At 44.5% G+C, this 22,695-nt stretch overlaps 1 protein-coding gene across 1 annotated transcript; it reads left to right on the top strand.

The window, feature by feature from the left end:
• The first annotated feature begins 1,328 nt into the window (after positions 1-1,328).
• Positions 1,329-22,451, top strand: LOC149345595 (uncharacterized). The gene is made up of 6 exons (XM_089541158.1): positions 1,329-1,472; positions 12,321-12,475; positions 17,203-17,275; positions 18,269-18,338; positions 18,619-18,702; positions 22,271-22,451. The coding sequence occupies exons 1-6, from the start codon at positions 1,359-1,361 to the stop codon at positions 22,387-22,389; spliced, it is 615 nt and encodes a 204-aa protein (XP_089397284.1). The 5' UTR covers positions 1,329-1,358; the 3' UTR covers positions 22,390-22,451.
• Positions 22,452-22,695: the final 244 nt, after the last annotated feature.

Genomic DNA, 22,695 nt, shown 5'->3' with positions numbered 1-22,695 from the left:
CAGAATCTTGCCAGAACTCTTTGCGCTTAACAGTGCCTTTTGCTGGGCTAGTTGGACTGGCAGCGCCCATCCTGTCCGTCTTTCTGTGTAGTTTGTGTACAATTTCCCGTTGTTTTTTCTTTCTTGAACTCTTTTCGCACATCTTTCAAACCGTAAAGAATTAGGTTGTTTGTCCGTCCTTGAATTCCGGTATCGTCGTCCAACCATGCACTCAGTTTTACACTTGCGTTCAGCTGTTGACGGTTTATTGATACCTTCTGCTTCAAATTTCATTGATGAGAAGAAAGCGCAATCTGTTGCAGTTTTAGAAAGGCGGTCGTTCACCTTTTTCGGAGCTTTCTCGTGATCTGATAGTGATCACGATTTAATCATCAATCAATCACGTGATAGAGAAACGCGCAGAATATAACCAACGCCTATATATAGCGTTCACTGATTAATGGAAAGCATTCGACTCACTGGAAACCTCAGGTGCCGTGCAGACATTGCGGAATCAGGGTGTAAAAGAGTGTTATGTGAATATATTGGAAGATATTTATAACGACTGCAAAGCTACTATAGTTCTCTATAAAGTCAGCAATAAAATTCCAATGAGTAAAGGTGTCAGACAGGGAGACACAATCTCGCTCTTCACCCCCTGCTTACAGGAGGTATTCCGGGGACTGAAATGGGAAGAGTTGGGGATAACAGTTAATGGAGAATACGTGAATTATTTGCGATTGGCTGATGACATTGCGTTGCTATGCCACCCACTATATGGACTGTAAAAGATGATCAATGAATTAGACAGGCAGAGTAGAACGGCGCGGCTAAAAATTAGCGTGCAGAAAACCAAAGCAATTTTAAACAGTCAAGAAAGGGAACTGCAGTTAGGAATTGGTAGCGAGGTGCTTTAAATAGTAAGAGAATGTCTACTTTGGGCAGGTAGTGACCGCGGCACGGCTATAGACGGCCTTATCAGGCGTTTCTGGATAGTGCCTGATAAAGGCGGCGCCCATCACAGCGATCGCCTGGTAGTTTGAGCTTGAGCAGCCGGCAGCCCTTGAGCAGAGCAGCAGTGAGTTATCAACGCACAAAAACCCCGGCGCTCCATTAACCTGGTCCTGACACGTGCTCAAATAAATGCGTCGCAGTGCGGATGATGTATGTCGCAGCGCTTATCGAAAAACATGTTGCGCACTACAGGCAACCAAAACAGACGTTATCTCCGGCGACAAGCTTTTGGTTCGGTTTGCTGCGAAAAAAGACACACGTGACAACATCCTGGAGCGGCATAAAAGCTCTCCGGAATCCGCCAGAAACGCAGCAACGATCCCCTTACACTTGTTCGCAGATTCGGGTTCGTAACAACTGGCAAAATGCATTTCATCGCGACTGCCCTTGTGGGAGCCGTTCTGCTTTTTCCACTTCACGGGTTTCGCAAATACCCAGACGATAATCCTGCACTCGGCCCCTACCAAGACTTCAGAAAGGTGAGCGTTTTTTAGTTGGACACCAAAAAACCTGCAAAGTATGCGAAAGAAAACAACAGCAATATATTTCGAGAAATATGTTGTTAATGTGCTCTGGTATTCATTGAGGACCTTTTCAGTCTACATAATTTTCACGGACAACGTGGCAGGATATCTGCCAACAGACACCACTTCTTGCATACGGGACCCAATGCGAACGAAAACTACTTTGTTTACAGTCTCTTGTTTCATAGGCGTTCAACGCAAAGCTGGCATGGTATTGTTCACTTGATAAGCTTGTATGGTCGGTAAATCGTTCACAGTATCCTGAAAATTTTATTCTTTTCCGAAACTGACTGTAAAATTCTGTTCTTAAGACACGCATAGGACCGCCAGGGGAGATAATGAAGCGAATGTGCAATAACAGAAGTCCTCTTTTTATTTCTATTGATGCACATTTGTACATTCCAGTTGCGCTGCTTCCACCAGCCTTTGCTCAAGTAACAAAACATTGTACCGAAGCGAATACTTTGCACGACTGTTTATCGATTAGCTTCTGTAACTTCTACTTTTTCTAGAGTTATAAACACAGTCGTCATATCTCATGATATCGCAATGGATGCTGACCCTGAGAGCTACAGTTCCCAAAAAAGATCTTTATGAAGTATCTGTAAAAGGATCACTTGAACCGTTATAAATTTTAGCTCTCCAGCGATGTTAGTGCCAACTTATTTGCTAAGGCGTTTTAAATCATGGTTATTGCGCATGATTAAAAACTGCGAAATGTGAAATGGACAGCTGTGAAAAATTCTGAATGCAAAAGTGTTGCCACTGTAGAACAAGACGAACACCAAGCTCCTCAACAAGCGTCTTTTGAACTGGCGTGCAAATGCAGATCATCAGTTGCAGCAAATGAAAATTTTAAAAATATGCACCACGGCGATCAAACTATTGTTCTGTGAATTGAAGGTTTGAAGGTTCATTAAAACGAAATAAATATGAGTTGTTTCATAAAAAAGTTAGTACCATAGGAGGTCCCAAAGTGAAAACTGTCTCGGGGACCTCCCATCAGGAATTCATAAGAAAAGTGCACAAGTTTGGCAGGGGAGCTGGGACATAAGTATACAATGAAGTGAAAACTTATTAGTGTAATTTTCGGCAATGAATAAGTTATGCAATAGTTAGCGGGCATAATTTAACAAAAAAGGCATAAAACAGCAAATCATAAGAGCAAGAGAAATAACGCAAAAAGACATCAGATAACAATGGGCATTCAATAAATGCAGATATAAAACATAGGCGGAGAAAAAAAAATAAAGGTTCCAGATGAGTAACAATATGACCGTTTGCGGCCAGAGAAATAAGATTAAGGCAACCTTAAGCATGGCATCAAGCTGAATGGGTTGATAAGAGATGTTTTTTAGTAAAGTGTAGAAAGCGGGCTGGGAACGTGCGGATTTGATTGCTAGTGGTAATTAATTCCAGGTTTTTATGGCGGAGAAAAAAGCAGTTTGTATTCCATAATTTGTGTTCACTTTTGGTAGAAGCATATTGTTTTGTTCACAGAATCTAGTGCTATTGCTATTAGCAAGGAAAGATTCGGAAAAACAGAGAAGTTGATTGTTATCATTGCGAGCGCGGTAGATTAGAAGACCTAACCTAAGATTAAGGAGGCATTTCAACGGCAGAATGTTTAGGTCAGAGTAAAGAGGTGAGGCAGAGGCTGTGTATGGGCTGAAAGATAAAATGCGAAGCGCTTGATTTTGAAGGTGAGAAATACATGACATATGGCATGAATAGGTATTACCCCATGATGATAGGCATTAATTAAGGTGACTGTTAATGAAAGCATAGTACAGGGATAAGAGAACATGGCGTTGAAAGAAATGTCTAGTTTTTATTAACACCCTTATTCCAAACGAAATTTTTTTACTGATAGATTTGGTGTGTAGATGAAATTTTAGATGACAGTCAAGCGTGATGCCGAGAAATGTAACGGATTCGGAGGCAGTGATATGATGTCCTAGATAAATGGGTAGGCTCGGGATGACATGCTTTTGATGAGAGCGGAATATCATGAAAGTGGTTTTTGTAAGATTAAGCTGACCAAATGTTTAGGGGAATCCCCCAAGGTGGAGTAGATTTCTAATAAGGGAGTAATTACTCATTGACGTCCACCCAAGCGCAGCCATACGGCTACAAAGGAAACCTATACAGCTTCCTCAGAAACTTCGTAGTTAAAGAAAAATTCGTCCTGGTCCGGGGTTCGAACCCGGGACCACCGCTACACCGGAGCAGTCGCTCTACCAATTGAGCTAACCGGGACGGCAAGCTTATGGTAGGGCGAGAGCGAATTGATCAATAACTCGAAGTGGGAACAGTGTTGACCAAATGTTTAGGGGAATCCCCCAAGGTGGAGTAGATTTCTAATAAGGGAGTAATTACTCATTGACGTCCACCCAAGCGCAGCCATACGGCTACAAAGGAAAGCTATACAGCTTCCTCAGAAACTTCGTAGTTAAAGAAAAATTCGTCCTGGTCCGGGGTTCGAACCCGGGACCACCGCTTCACCGGAGCAGTCGCTCTACCAATTGAGCTAACCGGGACGGCAAGCTTATGGTAGGGCGAGAGCGAATTGATCAATAACTCGAAGTGGGAACAGTGTTGACCAAATGTTTAGGGGAATCCCCCAAGGTGGAGTAGATTTCTAATAAGGGAGTAATTACTCATTGCTCAATTGGTAGAGCGACTGCTCCGGTGTAGCGGTGGTCCCGGGTTCGAACCCCGGACCAGGACGAATTTTTCTTTAACTACGAAGTTTCTGAGGAAGCTGTATAGCTTTCCTTTGTAGCCGTATGGCTGCGCTTGGGTGGACGTCAATGAGTAATTACTCCCTTATTAGAAATCTACTCCACCTTGGGGGATTCCCCTAAACATTTGGTCAACACTGTTCCCACTTCGAGTTATTGATCAATTCGCTCTCGCCCTACCATAAGCTTGCCGTCCCGGTTAGCTCAATTGGTAGAGCGACTGCTCCGGTGTAGCGGTGGTCCCGGGTTCGAACCCCGGACCAGGACGAATTTTTCTTTAACTACGAAGTTTCTGAGGAAGCTGTATAGCTTTCCTTTGTAGCCGTATGGCTGCGCTTGGGTGGACGTCAATGAGTAATTACTCCCTTATTAGAAATCTACTCCACCTTGGGGGATTCCCCTAAACATTTGGTCAACACTGTTCCCACTTCGAGTTATTGATCAATTCGCTCTCGCCCTACCGTAAGCTTGCCGTCCCGGTTAGCTCAATTGGTAGAGCGACTGCTCCGGTGTAGCGGTGGTCCCGGGTTCGAACCCCGGACCAGGACGAATTTTTCTTTAACTACGTAGTTTCTGAGGAAGCTGTATAGCTTTCCTTTGTAGCCGTATGGCTGCGCTTGGGTGGACGTCAATGAGTAATTACTCCCTTATTAGAAATCTACTCCACCTTGGGGGATTCCCCTAAACATTTGGTCAACACTGTTCCCACTTCGAGTTATTGATCAATTCGCTCTCGCCCTACCATAAGCTTGCCGTCCCGGTTAGCTCAATTGGTAGAGCGACTGCTCCGGTGTAGCGGTGGTCCCGGGTTCGAACCCCGGACCAGGACGAATTTTTCTTTAACTACGAAGTTTCTGAGGAAGCTGTATAGCTTTCCTTTGTAGCCGTATGGCTGCGCTTGGGTGGACGTCAATGAGTAATTACTCCCTTATTTGTAAGATTAAGCTGTAGCAAGTTTTTTCACACTATAAAACAATATTTTGTAAGTCCATGTTTAATTTGTTTATTAGGCTTATGAAATTGCTTTCCTGAGTGAATAATGTCGTATCATCCGCGTAAAGTATACATCTTGTGTTATTTAAGGACAAAGGTAAATCATTGATGAAAATGAGAAAAAGAAGTGGACCTAAAATGGAACCTTGTGGCACTCCTAAATTGGAGCGGCAGATCCACTTTCTTCTTTCAGCGGTGTTTATTGCCTCAGGCCACAAGAAGGAAATGGTCCTATGTCTAAAACAAAAGGAATGGCTGCATACAGCAAAAGGGGTTTCCACATTAGCTAATTCTAGTGAAGAAAGTATGCGATCGTACGTCCAAGCAACATAAGATGCAGAACTCAACGGAGGAAATCCGTTGCGGCCTGGCACCGGTATCTTGCCAGTTTTACAGCTGTGTGCACCCAGGAACCAGATGGCGAATTTCGGCTTCCACTTTCTTATGTAGGCATGCTGGACATCGGGATGACCACAAAAGATAGCACCAGGTCATCAGCATAATAATGTAAAGGAGGTTGCTGTAGTCTAAGGACCAAATTTTTAAACGCGCCTTAGATTATGCCGTTTCCCTACATCAAGTGAGAACCTATTCATGATTACTTAACAAGAGGAAGTATCGCAGGGAGTCACTTAGTTGTAAAGCAGTCCTTCCTTAGCCGCTCCTTAGGTAAGGGGCACTCAGAACAATGGAGAACCATTTACAAGGCTCTAGTGTATAACAATATAGACATTGCCTGACCGGGAAATAAGGTCAAGCGCAATTAATAACCTTGTATTCATTTGCAGAAATGCGCTCCTATTTGTCCTTATTTTGCATTTCTATCCTTTTATTTCAATGCTCTAGATGACTTAGCAAGATGAGATTGTTCGTCTGGCAGCGTCGAATTCTTAACTGTGTGGTGGCAGCAGTAACTGTCCGCTTATCGCTGTCGGAGACTGGAAAGCGACCGCCTAACCATAGGCAAAATTGAGCCGCAAAGAAAACAAATGTGGCAAAGTCGTCCAACCTGAAGGCTGCCGATACGACGTAAGCCGGCATTGTAACTTCAGCGTAGGCGCAGCCCTACTTCGCTATACTTCGAAAGTGCAGTGTGGATGGTTGTGCACTGAAGCTTGCGTTCAGGTCAAGGAGTGAGGTCAGGAATCATGAAGGTATAGCGCTGTAGCTCCATATACAAAAGGTAGCTCGAAGGGAGGCCTTACTAAGGACTCTTATGGTGTCTTCGACTGGTCGAATAGATCCCCTGACCGAGAGCGCGCAGATCGGTGGCAAACTCGAAGCTGAGTGGGAGGAAGCACTGTCCAGCCGAATAGGGAGGCGCTTTCAGAGCAGTCACGTGAATGCTGGCTGGAACCGACCGATAGCAACGTTCGGCGCATTTTATTTACTCATCATACCTTTTTATCAAAGCACATTCATATTCTATCCTCCGTCCACTTTGTCACATTGAGGCGCCTAATCGTTCCCGCAACGTTACATTCGAGCTTGATCAGTGTGGTCACCACCAAATAAGTTCGATATCTGACATCCACGAAAACATTCCACTTTCGCCATGCACAAACAGGATGTTTGCACTGCACGGACTGATAAACACCAACGTTGCATTTGCACAGCACAACCGCAGCCGCAAAGATGTGTCATCCAGAACGCAGGCGCAAATACTCCGTACAATGCGCTTCGTGTTAAGCCTTTTCTGTGCTTGTAAACGTCGCTGGTGCGCTCATCGATGTTACCGCGTTGGTCCCTGCTACCATGCATGCGAAGAAACGTTCCGAGGATTGACATACTGATTAATTTCGTGGTATTGAAGATAATGCGCACCTTCAGCAGAAGATCTAAACACTGTCATATAGCCGCCTCGTCGCCAGAAACAGGGCAACCGGCGGCGTGCCGGCGACGCGAGATTGGCAAGAAGCACTCACGTGACCCAGAGCGCCCGGTCGCTCTGACTTCTTTTTCGGAGCATGTGAGAGCGCTCTGCCCTGGAGGCCGGCGCTCCGAAAGAACCAGCCGAATACAAAAAGACGGCCTGGTATCGAGCAGCCGAATAGGAGGACTCGTGTAATTGCACTCTAGAGCGCTCTAAAGCGACCAGTCGAAGACACCATTAGTGAGGCATGTTTAAAAAGTGACGGAAGGAAAGCGAGCCGCTCTTATGCCATCCTCACGGAGGCAAGGGCCATTCTTAAAGTCGAGTTGTGCTTACGAGAGGTGGTTTGCTCAGGAGGTTTTGAGAGATCATTCCGAGGCGTGTTTTTGAGAGTGCTGTTGTAGCGACTGCTTCGTTTAAACGTTGACAGATTTTTGTTCTGACCCCGAGCGACATATCTTGCCAGGGTCTGTGCAGGTAGATTGCAAGCAAGGCGTGCATTACGTAGGCTACAGAACTCAATGGTTTCGCTAAAACAACTAGTACCCTTTAAATTTTATTTAAAGAAACAAGATCATATTGTATAATTGAAGGCAGTCCACACAGAAGTTGAGTCTAGCTTTAAATTGTATTAAATGGCAGTGTGCTTAGGAACGTGTGAAGCTCTCATTTCAGAGCTCGTTGAGTTAAATTTCCCGCTGTGTATCATTAGAAAATGCCATCGCTGCGTGTGGTATTCGCGCCGGGATCAGATTAACAAATGAACTCGAGGGCGTGCAGAATCGAAGCGTCAGTTTCATCGTTGGAAACTACCATCGCACTGCCAGTGTAACAAAAATGAAATCTAATCTTAAACTCCTCTTACTCTCCACTCACCGTAAGCTTTCACGCATTTGCCCCTTCAAATAAAATTTACTATCACAATCCTTGCCTGAAAGCCATCTGTGTAAAGGCACCATCTTTCATCTCGCCTCGCATAGACCACAATCAAAAAGTAGCTGTTCCACGCTGCCTCACAGTGACCTGCTCTAATTCCTTCCTCCCTAAAACATGTCGTGACTAGAATAATCTTTCACCCACAGCCACCTGTGTTAGCGACACTGCACGTTTTAAAAGCAAATTACTCGCACTGTTAGAATCAGACCAATTGTGATATGCTGTTTACCCATATATATAGACTATATAAGGTTTCTTTTTTGTGATCCTTTTATTTTATTTTTTACTCCTGTACTTGTTCTCAATATTTTCGTCCTCTGTCTCTGGCATCTTTCAATATTGTTCATATACATTTCCCTGTTTTTGATCTATCTATTGTTTTTTGTTTTTTTTTCACTGTCCCACCCCCTCTGTAATGCGAAAGCCCTGAGGGTAAAATGAATGAAATGAAATGAAATTAACTTCTACATCGGCAAGTACGGAAACGGGGTTTGTAGTTTATGGATAAGAAATTGGAGCGCCGCCATGTTAAGTATTTGCTCTGCTATAAAGCCAAGTAATCGAGCTCTGAAATGGCGTATTTTAGGCGGTCAGTAGCTGATATCATAGTTCCGATTAGGAGCGCTTATAAACTGGCTCACCTTCGATGTTCACGGCCTTCATTTTCCGAACATAATCTTGCTGCATTAAATAAAAAATAACGAAACTAATTAGTTGATATCAGCTAATAATCGCCTAGTTTTCGAGCTCTACATGTACACCGTGTGTCAAAGATTTACGGGACACGCTCATTCAAGCTCATTCCGTGTAGCCTTGGCTACAAAATTACGTGCAGCGTGCCCTGTTCTAAAACTAATGCTTTGCGGAGCACATAGCAGCACATATTGACTTCAGGTTACAGAAAGTAACTGAGAAAAAATCACCTTTCTCACGACCCGCGTACCTCTTAAACTTTTGACGCCGTGTGCACATAACGTCCCCGTACTCTGGAATCTACCTGCGATAACTGCACCGGCATACCTCACAGATCTAAAATATAAATCGGTAAACGTTAAAAACAATCACCCCGCAGAAAGGTTGGTTTATTGATTTATTGGGATTTAACGTCCCAAAGTGACTCGGCTATGAGGGACGCCGTAGTGAAGGGCTCCGAAAATACCGACCACTTCGGGTCCTTCAACGTGCACTGACATCGCACAGTACACGGGCCTCTAGAATTTCGCCGCCATCGAAATTCGGCCGCCGCGGCCTTGATCGAACCCGCGTCTTTCGAGTCAGCAGCCGAGCGCCGTAACCCCGCAGAAAGTACTTCATTGAAAAATGTATGAAGAGTTTTTATGTATAATTCGGCTGTTACAAGTTGGTCCTTGGGATCCGTGTAATATACCGAAGGTCACGGTCGTGACGGCGCTGACGTGGTCTTGACGCGTGCCGTTCGCGAATTCCGAGCTGATCGCGCGTTTGTCGCATACGCGCAAGGTACCCCGCGCGACGGTACGGGTCGCTCGTCCGTCTTCATACCCGCGGCGCCGCGCCCCTTCACCCGTCCTGTTCACTGCGTCCGGATAACCATTGGCGGTCCTCGGAAGGCGTTCAAGCCACATTCCCCGTTCATGCCTGGTTAAAACTGAGCGACTTCAGAGCCATTCCACCAAAGGGCTCAGAGCAAAAAGTTGGTCATGTTGGTATTGGTTCGTTTTGATCGAAGGACCACGGAAAACTAGGGACGAGACAATTGAACGCACGCGCGACGAGCGCTTGTTGTGTGGGCCTACAACTATCTCGTCTCTTGTTTTGGGTAGTCTTTTTTTTTCAGTATACTGCAAGCCAGAGTTGGCCCAAGCAGGAGGGGCATACAACTAAAAAAATTTCTAAAAGAGCATCAGCTACAACACCGCGAGTCAGTAAACAGGACACAAATCCAGAGTCATCAAACAAGATACTAGGAGCCATACAATAAGTTCTTGAGCTCCTTCTCAAAATTTCTAGACTTACATAGACCCGAAGGAAGGCCATTCCACTCCGCGACAGTGTTCGGAAAAAAACTGTTCTTAAACCCACTAGTTCGTGCAAAAATTGGTGCTAATGACTGCTCATGTACACGACGTGTTCTCCTAGTGCTCGCCAGCTTCACACAATCAGGAAGATCTGCCTTCAAATTTCCAGACATGTAATTGTGAAGCAGTACTAGACGGGTAACTTTTCTTCTTATTGCCAAGAACTGTAAATTACTCTTTCGAATTAATGCAGTTGGAGAGTCTATCCTTCTATATTTCCCATAAATAAAACGAACTGCTTTTCTCTGAACACGCTCCAGTTGAGGAATGTCTTTCTTGTTATGCGGGTCCCACACTGCTGCCGCATATTCAAGTCGGGACCTAACACAAGCCTTGTATGCAGTGATTCTGGTACTCACGGGAGAGTTTCTGAGTTTTCTTTTAATAAACCATAATTTCTTTACTGCTGATGAGCAGATGTCAGCTATATGAGTGGACCAAGTAAGTTTGTTCGTGAGGATTACTCCGAGGTACTTATAGCTTTCTACTTCTAAAATGGGATGATTGTGAAGTATATAACTGTGGAATCTGGGCGCTTTTTTTCTTGTGATTCTTAATAATACGGTTTTGTTTGGGTTAATATCCATGCCCCAGCGCTCACACCAGTCTGCAATTGCTAGCACAGTTTTTTGAAGTGACAAGTGGTCAGAATCACTTACTACCTCTTTAAAAATTATACAATCATCGGCAAACACCCTCACCTCTACATCCTTTTCAACAATATCCACTAGATCATTCACATAGATTAAAAAAAACAGGGGTCCCAAGACACTGCCTTGAGGAACCCCTGAAGTCACATGCAGCATGCCTGAACAAGAGTCCTGGATTGCTACAAATTGCTGCCTGTCTGTAAGATAGGCATGCACCCACTGAATTATAAAAGAGGGAAGTCCAATCGATTCAAGTTTAAACAATAATTTTCCGTGAGGCACCTTGTCAAATGCTTTACTAAAGTCAAAAAATAAGACGTCTGTTTGTCCGGAAGCATCCAGAACTCTTAAAAATTCATGCACTACAGATCTCAAGGGGCGAGCACGGCAGAACTATCCTATATACTGCGGTGTTTGCCGTGACAAAGACTAGCCCAGTGAGTGTATTTCATAAGAGACAATACCAGGGTCGTGTATGTAGCTACGACAAAGAATTAAGAGCGATAACGCACTGTGGCGAAATAAGCCAAAGTAAGCCTATTAGTTCGCGAGAAGCGTTCTCTCCCTTTACCTTTTGTTGTCTTTTTGCGCCTGCCTAGTTTTAGTAGGATTTCGAGGTGTTATATTGGTCGCTGTGTTTTTCGCCCACGCGTCGAATTGACATCAAGAGCTGTCAGTCCATCCCAGAGAAGTCAGAAAGCATAGTACTCATTTTTTTTTCGTTAGGTGACCTACGATTCAAAATTTTAACGTTTATTCCATTTTTAAACAAGCTTTGATGCCTTGATGAGTATTGATTTTTCTTTCCATAAATTCCCTTGGCGACCTAGAATTCGAAATTTTGAAGGCTTATTTCATTTTTACGGAAGTTTTTCGGTATATAAATACTCCCAGGTAATGTACGTAACACATCGGCCAAACTACACTTTGCTTGCCTCTCCTTCCAAACAAGAAGTTAAAGAAGCCTTTTGAGGTTTTTAATATACCCTCTGCTAGCTTATCAGTACAAGTGCCATATTGCCTTAAATCTTGTATTTTGTATGTCTGAAAAAAATTAATATAATATTTTTCTTTGGTTCATCTTCACAGACGCCTTCTTCGCTCAGATTTACGACCGGCGGGCACACCTAAGCAGATTGCGGCAGGGCTGCCGTCCAGGATTTTGAGATGTGGCCCCATTGCTTTCGCACGACAAAAACATAGGAGCTGCTGCTTACGGCTTATGTATTGTGTTCCATCTGTTTAGAAACATGACCCAGGGAGCTTCCAAGGCAGTCGAAGGGTCTAAGACAAACAAACGTTGTTAATATTGGAATTGGTAGCATGGAAACATAATTCAGAAGTCTCGATGTCTATCAAGCTGCATCGATGAATGGTTGGTGAACATGAAGCAAGCAATCTGCTACGAAATGCTGCTTTTAATTTCCGCTGGTACAACACTACCTACTTGCGACGACGTGTTTTTTTATCATAATTGGTTTGGCGCGTTTGCTGAGCTTTCGTTATGGTGGTACTCCTTCGAGGCTAAGTAAGAATTTTCACTTTTCCAGTGTTTGCCTGCAAACGCAGATTTCTACCTCATCTACAGAAACTACGAATTCGACCCGAACTACGGAGGCACGGCAAAATGCATCTACGCTACTCAGAACGACTCTGTCGTAAGCAACGCGACACATCTGACAATCGTGAACGGCGACAAGAGGTCGTAAGTTGGGAATTAAAACTCGCCACAACTGGTACCTGTCGCAGTGGAAACGTAGCAGACAGCAAAGATAAAGATTTAGAAAAGTTCCTTTTATTATAACACTAGCTGCGGAGCGTTGGCGAAAGTGGGTTCATCTTTTGTTTTGCAGAAATATGCATTCAGTTATATGTGAACGACAACACTAAATCGCTTTTGTTTTCATATCAAGACCAGTGCTTATAGCAGTAATTCTAAACACTGCCGCTTTAACAATCCAATAACTTCCACTTGGTAACTGCTACTGTAATGAACATACCAGGTTAAATTATGATATTTGCGCACAGGTTCAAATTACTTGTGTACAACTACCAAATTGAAATTACATCTTATAAGGCCATCATTCAGAGGTCATTAAGCTATGGGCGTCACTTTTCTTGCGCTCAGCCGGCCCGGAAGACTGGCTTCGGTGCCAGCTACGCGCATGCCTTACTCGTACAGGAGACGTGTCTCCAGCTCATGGTGTGAAGCTCAAATACAGCGCTCGTTAGATACTATTTAACAGTCCACCGCATACTAACTGGGCACTGCACGGATGAATGTTCAATCCGGAGAAATAAGGGCGCGAGGTTCGTCGCAGTTGTCCCACGACAGTGTGGGGGGAGGGCAGCAAGAACGTGTTCGGAAGAGCTGGTCCGGGATAAAGGAAGGGGTATTAATTCCCACTCGAGCGACTCATTCATCCCTCCGTATGTTATAATCGGTTGCTGTCATTAAGAATTGGTTAAGTAGCTTTCCTTTAAGTGATAGGTCAGTGCGTCTCCGTGGCATCCCGGAAGCGAACACGAAACTGGAAAGAAGAGACGGGAGCGCCTTTATCCCGATCTCAAGTGGCGAGTTGCCGTGACCTCATGACATCACGCGCCCTTGCTGTTGCATTGAAGTCGGTGGTTATTTATTCAAAAATGCGCTGTGCGTTTAGATTTATATGAATGAATGAATGAATGAATGAATGAATGAATGAATGAATGAATGAATGAATGAATGAATGAATGAATGAATGAATGAATGAATGAATGAATGAATGAATGAATTTTCCACTCAAAAGGGGACGGACCACCGATGAAAAGCTAAAGCCTATGTAGCTTGAAAATGTCTGTGACCCCATACAAAATGCTCCTCATAACGTCTAGGATTTACATAAAACCTAAGATAACGTTTTTTCATGAATACGGGGCCATCACTCCATCAGTCCATCAGTCCATTTAACACGCATTCTAGAGCAGCACAAGTGAAAGCCATTTTTTCTACCATGTCTTAGCGCTTTGACACGCTCTGCTAATGCACTCCCCACTCCATGCCGTAGTGTTCTGTCAGCATTTCTTACCGGGCCCGCGGAAATGAACAGGGGTATTTATCCACGTGTTTATGCGAGGATAAATTCTCACCACAAATTAACAACAAACTTGTGACCACTAGAAGCACATGTATCAGTGATTAGCCCTGCCTAAGAGAAAGTGCCGGGATGTAAAATCAACTTATTATGAACACTTAAAAGATCAATTTTAGTTTTATAATTCCTTATATTACCAAAATTGGTTCGGACTCTGCTTGAAGTAGGTGTAAATAATTTCCGGCTTGCTACTATAGATGTGGCACTTGTGCGCCTCTGAAGAACAAAGGGATGTCCCATGTGTAAACCACATAAACTGGGCGCTAGCATATGAAGGCGATGTTGTTAACACAAGGAAGGAATTCAGTGGTCCCGAAATGCTATCCTGCGCTACCCAAGAAGGTCTTCGAAATCGAATTGCTCACTGCTCTCTGCAGCTTGTTGGAGATGGGATATTAGGCAGTCCCGAATTATTTGAAAAAAAAAAAATCAGTGAGAACCAGGGTCTATCGCACGTTAAATATCCCCAAGAGGTCGAAAATTTTCCGTAGCCCCCTACTACGGCATCTCTTGCTTCCTTTCTTCACTCAGTTCCCGATTTATCTCTTGCCTTATGGCGCTGTTCAGGTGTCCACCTTGATATGAGACAGGTACTGCGCCATTTCGCGCCCTTAAAAACCAATTTTTTTTCTGATTGATTCTGTCAAACGCTTGTAAAATCGATGAAGACATCGACAGTCGTAGGCTTCTGCACGTCAAATTCTAAGATTATTTCTTTTCGGACTAGCAGACAGCTCGTAGCAGCTCGAAAAAAAAACATTTGCTAATGAATGCAGGTTTGAACGCCTAAATTCCAGCGGCGGGGAGGAATTTGAAAAAATATTTTAAAGCGCTATACTCGCATATCCAAGTAATGGGCAGGTCAGTGGCATCATTTCGATAAGCGATGTCGGTACAAGGAGTACACATGACACGAGCCGCGCAGAACCGAAGAAGCACAGGCCTTATTGCATTGCCAGGTGTCTCACAAATAGATATAGAAAGATATTAACACTTTATAACAGAGATGATTACTTAAGCATAAACGGCAGTATGTCTGAGTTTAACACGTGGCGTCTGACATACCTCGTCACTGACACTCTCGAAACAAACGGGTCGCTTTTTAAAAGCAAAGTGCACGAACTTACAGAAAAGCACATTTCCACCACAACCGCAACCGTGTGACTGCCGTCCCCACGGTTGAACGCCACCCTACAGAGGCTTAACAACAGAGAGAAAATGTTTTATGGCAATGGTCAGTTTTAAACACTTCATTAGATTGAGAAATAAACCACTCGACAGAAAAATATTTCAAACTCCGTAAAAATTATGACCGCATTCTATTCAACCATATTATCTGATATGTGGAATACAAATTCTTGGAAGATTTAGAAAACTATTAACCCATCGTATCACAAACGGTTACCTCCTTTCGACGATGATAAGCACCAAATTTCCCATCAGGAAATATAGAAAGCACTCAGTTCCATATTTTCATCTCTATTTTCCGAACTGCATGAAGTTAACCTTCAGGATTTCCATTGTGCACGCCACCCATCCATCCTCTTTCATGCTAGTGCCTTCGAGAAAGCGACAAGAAAATCTTGAGACTTTGTCCTCACCTGGCGTTAGCTGCATCGGTTTCGAATTGCTATAAAACACAATAAATTATGTGACGCATTATTCTAGCACAAATATTTGAGCAATCATTATCATTTATCGTTGTGCCTCGGGACTTCAACGTATGCAATATGATGGTTCACAAAGGCTCCACCATCTTTACTTAAGGATTATCGTCTCATAAATATTACTCACAAACGTAAGGTTAAAGTTGGCGAAGCACGTTATTTACTCCCACACCGTAAACTTCCTCATATCAGCGCACACCTTTCACCCATATCAACACGTTTTCGAAACGGTAAGTTATGCTCCTTCAACGATCACTATATTCGCTACGTCAATAGTTCTAGTGTAGACCTTAATATACCAGCACACGAATTACTCCTAGATTTTAAAAAAGCTTTCCAGAAAGTCTTTCAGAAAAGTGTTTTGCTTACTTTCCTATTTGAGTCTATGGCGCTTTTCTTTTCGACTGCATGCGATGCTTCCCTAGTAACCGTCATTGGTTTGTACATGCAAATAATCTCTTATTCTGATCCCCCTCATTTCCAGATGGCCAGAATGTACGGTTTTGGTGCATTTATTATTCGAATTTACGTTAATGAGGTGCTGACTAGCGTCACATCCAATATGCGATTATTTGCTGATGAGATTCCGTAATGAATCGTCCTGTCACGGGCGACAACGGTACATTAATATTACAATCCAGCGTTAACTGCGTTCTCTCACGGTGCTGCAAACGGTTGAAGTCACTAAGAACCACCCCAAATCACTTTTCCCCGCAAACTGTTCTGTCTCTCCTAAGTACCATATATGTCACACTGATATTTCTGGAGTTAACTTCCGCAGATACCTTGCTGTCAAGATTACCCATTCCCTGAACAGATCAGGCCAACTCTCCATCATTGCTACAGGCACTAACACCACTCTTGGTTTTTTGCGTACTAATCTGAGACCTGCAATTCTGTCTCTAAAAATGCTCGTCCATCCAAAAATAGAATACGGATGCTCGATTTGGGGCCATGTTAAATAAAATCACTATAGAATGCATCCCAAATACCTCGCCAGATACACCTATTCTGATTTTTCCTTCCAATCAAGCGTCATCAATCTTATGTCGACATATCTTTCCATCATTTTATCTCCGCCGTAAAATAGCCAGGTTGAGTTGTTTGGGAATATTTTACCGCTCACCACTTGAAAACATCGTAATTATGCCTGCTCAACGTATTTCTCACAACATTAATCATTATAAATTACTTTACCCACTATCTGTCTATTCCACTGCGCATCTTAGTGCATTATTTTGGCCAGACAGCTGAGGACTGCAACCAAATCGCTGTGGACGCACGTCAGCATTATAAATCAGTGCATTTCTAGCATTAATTAAAAAAAATCGCTAACTTTTAGTAGTTTATGCAGTTTGTTGCTGGTTTAACGTCCAAAAGGGACTCAGGCTATGAGGGACGCCGTAGTGAAGGGCTCCGGACATTTCGACCTCCTCGGGTTCTTTGACGTGCAGGCAGTAACTCCCCACCTGAGGCATTCGAAGTATGAATAAGTGAACTAAATAAATTAAAAAAAAACTCAGAGTTGTGTCTGATTCTACGCATTGCATAGGATGGCTCATTGGTTCCTTTTTCTATTTGCTTAAAACATGTTGTGTTGTTTTCGAATCATTCGAAATTCGTTACAACAGGCTCGTCGAACTGACCTTGAAGTCTGGGCCTGGCTACACTGTGAACAACGTCATTAGCCTGAAATACGCCGATGTTAAGCATTCTCAATGCCGACTGTCTTCACAGTTCAACATTATTTTTATTTATCGTTCCCCTTGACCCAACCTAATTTATATGTTCGCACTGAGCAATACTGCCTGTGTATCGCAAAGTGCACAAAGTATGCTTCAATATCTAGTTTATTCAGTCCATGTTCCGTCAGAAATGACTGTCTTGTAATAAAACAGCGCAAGGACACAGGACGAGAACGGAGAGAAGACACACACGGCGCTGAACTTGCAACTTCGCCGTGTGTGTCTTCTCTCCGTTCTCGTCCTGTGTCCTTGCGCTGTTTTATTACACGATGCTTAACCAACTCGCCCAACCTGCCATTTTACTACAGAAATAACTGATATATTATCCAAAAGACATAGAGTTCATCCAGAAAGCACGAGGTGCCTCCTAAAATCCAAGTACCATAGTTGGTCAATTGTGAAGAATAGCGTGAACATGAAAAGGACGGAGAATATTTCACGGCTAAATGGGTAGGACTAAATGTGGTAGGTATGGGCTTGGAGAGAGAATCCACATAACGAGAACAAAATATAATAAATAGTCCCTAAGGGTAGCGCAGTGGTTTCGGCGAAGGCAGGCGTTGCAGGGCGGATTAGGTTAGAAAAAATTCGGGGAGAAAGGGGCTACAGCTGAAGCTGGAGTTGATGAATGGAAGGATTATGAAAGGGGCTTGTCTCATGCAGATGAAGGAGTTATGATTTCTCGTGAGACACCTCGTTGATTTCTTCCCCAGTAATACTCGGAAAAACTACTCGGTACATGCGATGCCTATTTAAGGCACGAAATGCATATAGCTATCGCTATCGTAAAACTCAGGCGAGCATAATCCAGAAACCGCTGCAAACCAGAGGAAGAACATGCTGAGATGTTTCCACAACTTTCAGTCCCTATGGATATCAGCTTCGCGCATGCTATACTCAAATACAACTCAAGAACAAAGCGACTTTTTACCGTCAAAGAACTTTCTTCCAGCCCATGGCGCCGGCCGATTCTCATGGACCTCCTAGCGTGACAATGCATGGAGGTTCACGGAGGAAGGGGAGTATCCCCTTTCATCTGCCGCTCCCTGCATTGTAACATTAGAAGGCAGCCGCTTTCTTCTTGAGTTGTATCCGACGATAAAGCAACCAGCGCCCATGAAGCGGAAGCCCACGGTGCAGGCCTTCGAATGCTCCGCTATCAGGGCTTAGATCGAGCTGCCTGCAGAAGTGCTCTACACTGTTTGTGCTATTGCAATTACTACTCGTCGTGTCGGCTTCACTCAAATTAACCCTTCAGTTCATTACATCCAAATCTAACGATGAGCTTCTCATCTACTCCAGGGTCACGTCCCGAATACGACTTGACAGCTGCTTACCTCGCATGCCAAAAGTGCCGCATTCTTCGAAGCAGCTACGTCGAAGGAGGTAAGCTCCAATCTCTCACGACTAAATGAGGCTTAAATGGACAATAAAGAGAAATTTCAGACTTTAGAAGCAAGACCGATAGAGTGTTCCTCGGGAACACTACCGACGCTTTTCCTACACGGAAAGGCAGCTGCGTTGCTAAGACATCATTTAAAGCGCCTGCAAAAATTGAAATGCCGTGTGACGTTCTTGCAACCAGACCAATCAGGTGAGTCACTTCTAAAGACTGGAAACGGACAGTAACCGAAAGTCAATTAACACCTAAGTAGTCACGGCAGTGACTTGCAAGTGCTGGTCGCGTCTGTCCCCGATTGTATAAATGGAGGCTGACTGTGGCACAGGTTGCGTCTGCGTCTGGCTGCAAGCTCCGCAGGTGCGAAAGAAACTCAGCGAAAGAAACTCAGCGAAGGCAACCGCTGACTGCAGAAAAAACTGCTGATCGCACTCACGCATGTATATGTCGGCAACGATAATGCGAGCGTGTGATCTTCGGTGCGTTGTGTGTCGTCTTGAAGCGTGCACGTATGCTTCAAGGGATCCCCAAAAGCATGCGGCTAGCAATGGTGCTCTAACGAATGCATTGGAAACTTTGGAACGCCTGATATCAGGGAAAAATTGTACGTGCATTTCTCACCAAACCAAGCACTGTGCTGCCGATTATCGTGGTTTGTTGACTCTCTACGGACTAAGTACGACCGCAGGCAGCCCTTGTGAACGATTCTGCTGCGGCCGCTGCAATTTCTTCATTCGTGAATTGATTCAAAGAGAGGGCTCAGTCGGGCTGAATTCCTTCCTGTGAGTTATAAGTGGAAAAGAATCAGGGCACGTTGTTCCGGACTGTAGTCTACCGCCTGCCGCCTATAGCGGTCGTCAGGGGATGCCCAAATAATCTTGGCCAACATGCATCAAATGCTGCAACGCTTTTCTCGCGACAAACGCTGCCTAACTTGCGGGTGCCTTAGGTACTGCGTGTATGGTGACCCACGCCGGGAAACCTTTTCTTTGATGGAACATTTAAGAGGTAATGGCGGACAGGTGTCCTACTTCTGAGCTATTTTTCAGCAAATCTAAAAGCGTATTCTCCTTCCCGCTATGCATAAAACAAGACCAATAGCTCAAAGTGGCTTCACATGTTGACGACTTGCATACACGCGAGCTGGCCTGAGCTTGCTCTAAAAATAAATAACCAAACACTTTGCAATTCAATAACGCCCGCACCCTGCACAATGTAGCTATTCGATGGCTGAAGTCAGAACGACGCGGCATCGCCGGACGCGTAGCGAACACGCACACCTTGAATGCCGTTGAGAGTTTGCAGTTTTGAAATTCCTGAGTAGAAGATGCACACTCAGCCTGGGAGCAGAGCATACGAGGCGAACAGCACTTGTGTTCTAGAGAAACCTTTCTCTGCGGCATCTGTTTTCCGTTGTTTCAATTACGAGACTCTCCACACTTCCAGCCATGGTCGCCGCGCTGCTGTCCTCGTATTGCAGTGGCAATGCCCATCAAGACGGCAAAATAGTGTTTGTTCATGCATACGTCACTTTCTGGCTTATTGAAGCGTTCTTTTAGGTACAAATGTCGTATTAGCTATCGAGTGAGCCAACGCTATCAGTCCGCAGTGACCTAGTAATCGCCTTAAGTGTTCCTCTAATTTCGGTTTTCCGCGTCTCAACGTAACCGTCCCGCGAGAAGCCGTAAGAAAGGGCATTATCGCACTTCGCATTCGCCAAAGATCGGGTGCTGCAGCAAGTTACGCTACCTGCGAAGTCATATTCAGCTGCTGGAACAGCAGAGCGCCTGTGCCTGTGTACCGGCTCGGCTTCGCATGTGTCGCCTCTGCAGGCACCATTTTAAATTGCCAGCACCTTGTATCTTCCGTCTCTTTTAAGGCGACTCGTTCTAAGTCCCAAAAAAGTCACCTGATGAGATTCATCTTATACCAGACGTAATACGGACGCGTTGCTACCCAGAATCCGGAATGTGTGGTCATGCAATACTCTCGACTGTGGCGGTTTGCACGAAGAGGAAGCGGGGCTGTGCATAGCTTCTGTGGAAGAGTGCGAGTTTTAATTTTTCATGCCCAGTATTGTGTAGGATTCGCAACCTTAAGATTTTGGCCTAGAGTGGATCAGAGAACAAACGCTGGTTGATAACATACTAGTCTACATTAGGAAGAAACGGGTCTACGCAGGGTATGTAATGCGAACCAGCCAATATGGCATATTACTTTAAACTGGGGAGATTAATAGCTTCGGGATGCACATATGAGATGACGACTGGCCTAACCTAAGCCGAAGAGTGTGAACAGTTAAGACACTTACGAGTGTGCATAGGATCTCACACCGCGTCAAAAAGATTGACAGTAGGCACAAGGTTAAGCTGGCATTCTCTGCTCCGAAAAAACCGAAGTCTTTGCGTCAAAAGGTCAACAGAATCGAGGAACAGCGTAGACGCAGTTCATGTGCCCAACAACATAAGGAACCGTTTGTGCGCTGCCAAACGAATGTTATCTACAGCATTCCTCTCGCATGTGGTGCCAGCTGTATTGGACAGACTGGCCGCTGTTCGAACATCAGATTGCAGGAACACTCGAGAAACCTGGGCAGCATTAGCGGCCCAGGAACCCTTGCAGATCACTGCAAAGTTTGCGAACCTTGCCAAAAAAGAAAACCGCGTCTAGAAAAAACACGTGCTATCCACGCGATCAGACAGGATAAGAAGAGATATAATTGAGGCTTTCCTTATAGCTAATTGTAGCGAAGGTTGCGCCAGCACGCCTTCAATACTGTTATCGCCCAGAGAGATTGCCTTTCTTCGAAGAAAGCTCATGCCGTTTTCTCAGGATAAGGATTTCACGCATGCTCCTTGATGGTTTCCTTTTTCCTTTATATGTCTTATTTTTGATTAATAAAATTCAGTTGATAGCTGCGCTTTGTCGTCCAGTCCTGTCTCGTCTCGTTTTTATACACAGCGCATTTCTGCCACAGATTTAAAGATGGAAAACCAACTAACCGCCGCACTTGTCGCAATCTTTGCTTTATGTAGCCGCAATAGCCTGAAAAGTGACGTCATACAAAGCATGCTTTGATAGCAATGACACAACATTCCTTCCCCTATACAGTGTTAAGTTTGTTACTCGGGTCGGTAGCGGCGGTTGAGGCTCGGTTTGCCGTGGGGGTTCTGGTAGCGGTTGAGGCATAGGCACAGAGCCGGACTGGGCAAGGCCCGGGAGAGGACTCTGCTTTGGTGCCCAAGTGCTGCCATCGATTGTTGCGCATGTATCGTCCGAGGTGCGGAGTCTAATACCATCGGGTGAAGTTATAGCAAGCCCGTTGCTCGGATATGTGTTTTCCTTCGGTTCTAAATTATGTATAGAATCACTGTGTGTATCAGCAAGTAAACGCACGGATAACTTCTTATTTACATACAGTTAAGCGGCACCTTCTTACATGCACCTCTTTCCCTCAGCGAATGTAGTGAACACATAGCTGTTGTCATCCTCTGAGCTCACTACCTTTTAACACTCTAAATCTCCCCTTCTCTCCCTGTTGCAACACATGAGCAGGTTGCCAGCTGTGGGTGCCTAGGAATGCGCTCAACGAGACGAAGACATGCTGCCATTTCGTCTTCGACCTCCTGTGCGGCACGTCACCCAAGTACCAGATCTACGAGGGCTGCCAATGAGGAGATGTCTCAGCACTCGCGGCATGCCTCCCCATGTCTGGAGTGATACCGAACACCGTAGCACGCCAACATCACATCAATAAAAGTGTTCATGTACTGCATAGGAAAATATTTTTGTTTCGACCAGCCCTATTACACAAAGTGTAATAGAGCTGTACTGGACAGACGCGAAACTTGAAGGTCGTTTACCTTTAGGGGCCGTTCGTGGCAATCAAGAAAAATTCACCTGTTCTCTTGCGGTTAACAAGTGGCGCTAGGACAATTAAATGAACGATTTCAATTCGACTGCTGGAACAGCTTAGAGTT

The sequence above is a fragment of the Amblyomma mixtum genome, chromosome 4 (assembly GCF_055824585.1).
Source record: "Amblyomma mixtum isolate Tamu chromosome 4, ASM5582458v1, whole genome shotgun sequence".
Taxonomy (NCBI): Eukaryota; Metazoa; Arthropoda; class Arachnida; order Ixodida; family Ixodidae; genus Amblyomma; species Amblyomma mixtum.
Note: the sequence above shows the minus strand (reverse complement) of the source record. Positions and strands in the feature narration are given on the sequence as shown.

Coding starts and splice junctions, on each gene's coding strand:
- LOC149345595 (XM_089541158.1), top strand. CDS start 1,359: ATGCATTTCATCGCGACTGCCCTTGTGGGAGCCGTTCTGCTTTTTCCA. Junction 12,476..17,202: donor GTGAACGGCGACAAGAGGTC/GTAAGTTGGGAA, acceptor TCGTTACAACAG/GCTCGTCGAACTGACCTTGA. Junction 18,703..22,270: donor AAGCAGCTACGTCGAAGGAG/GTAAGCTCCAAT, acceptor ACACATGAGCAG/GTTGCCAGCTGTGGGTGCCT.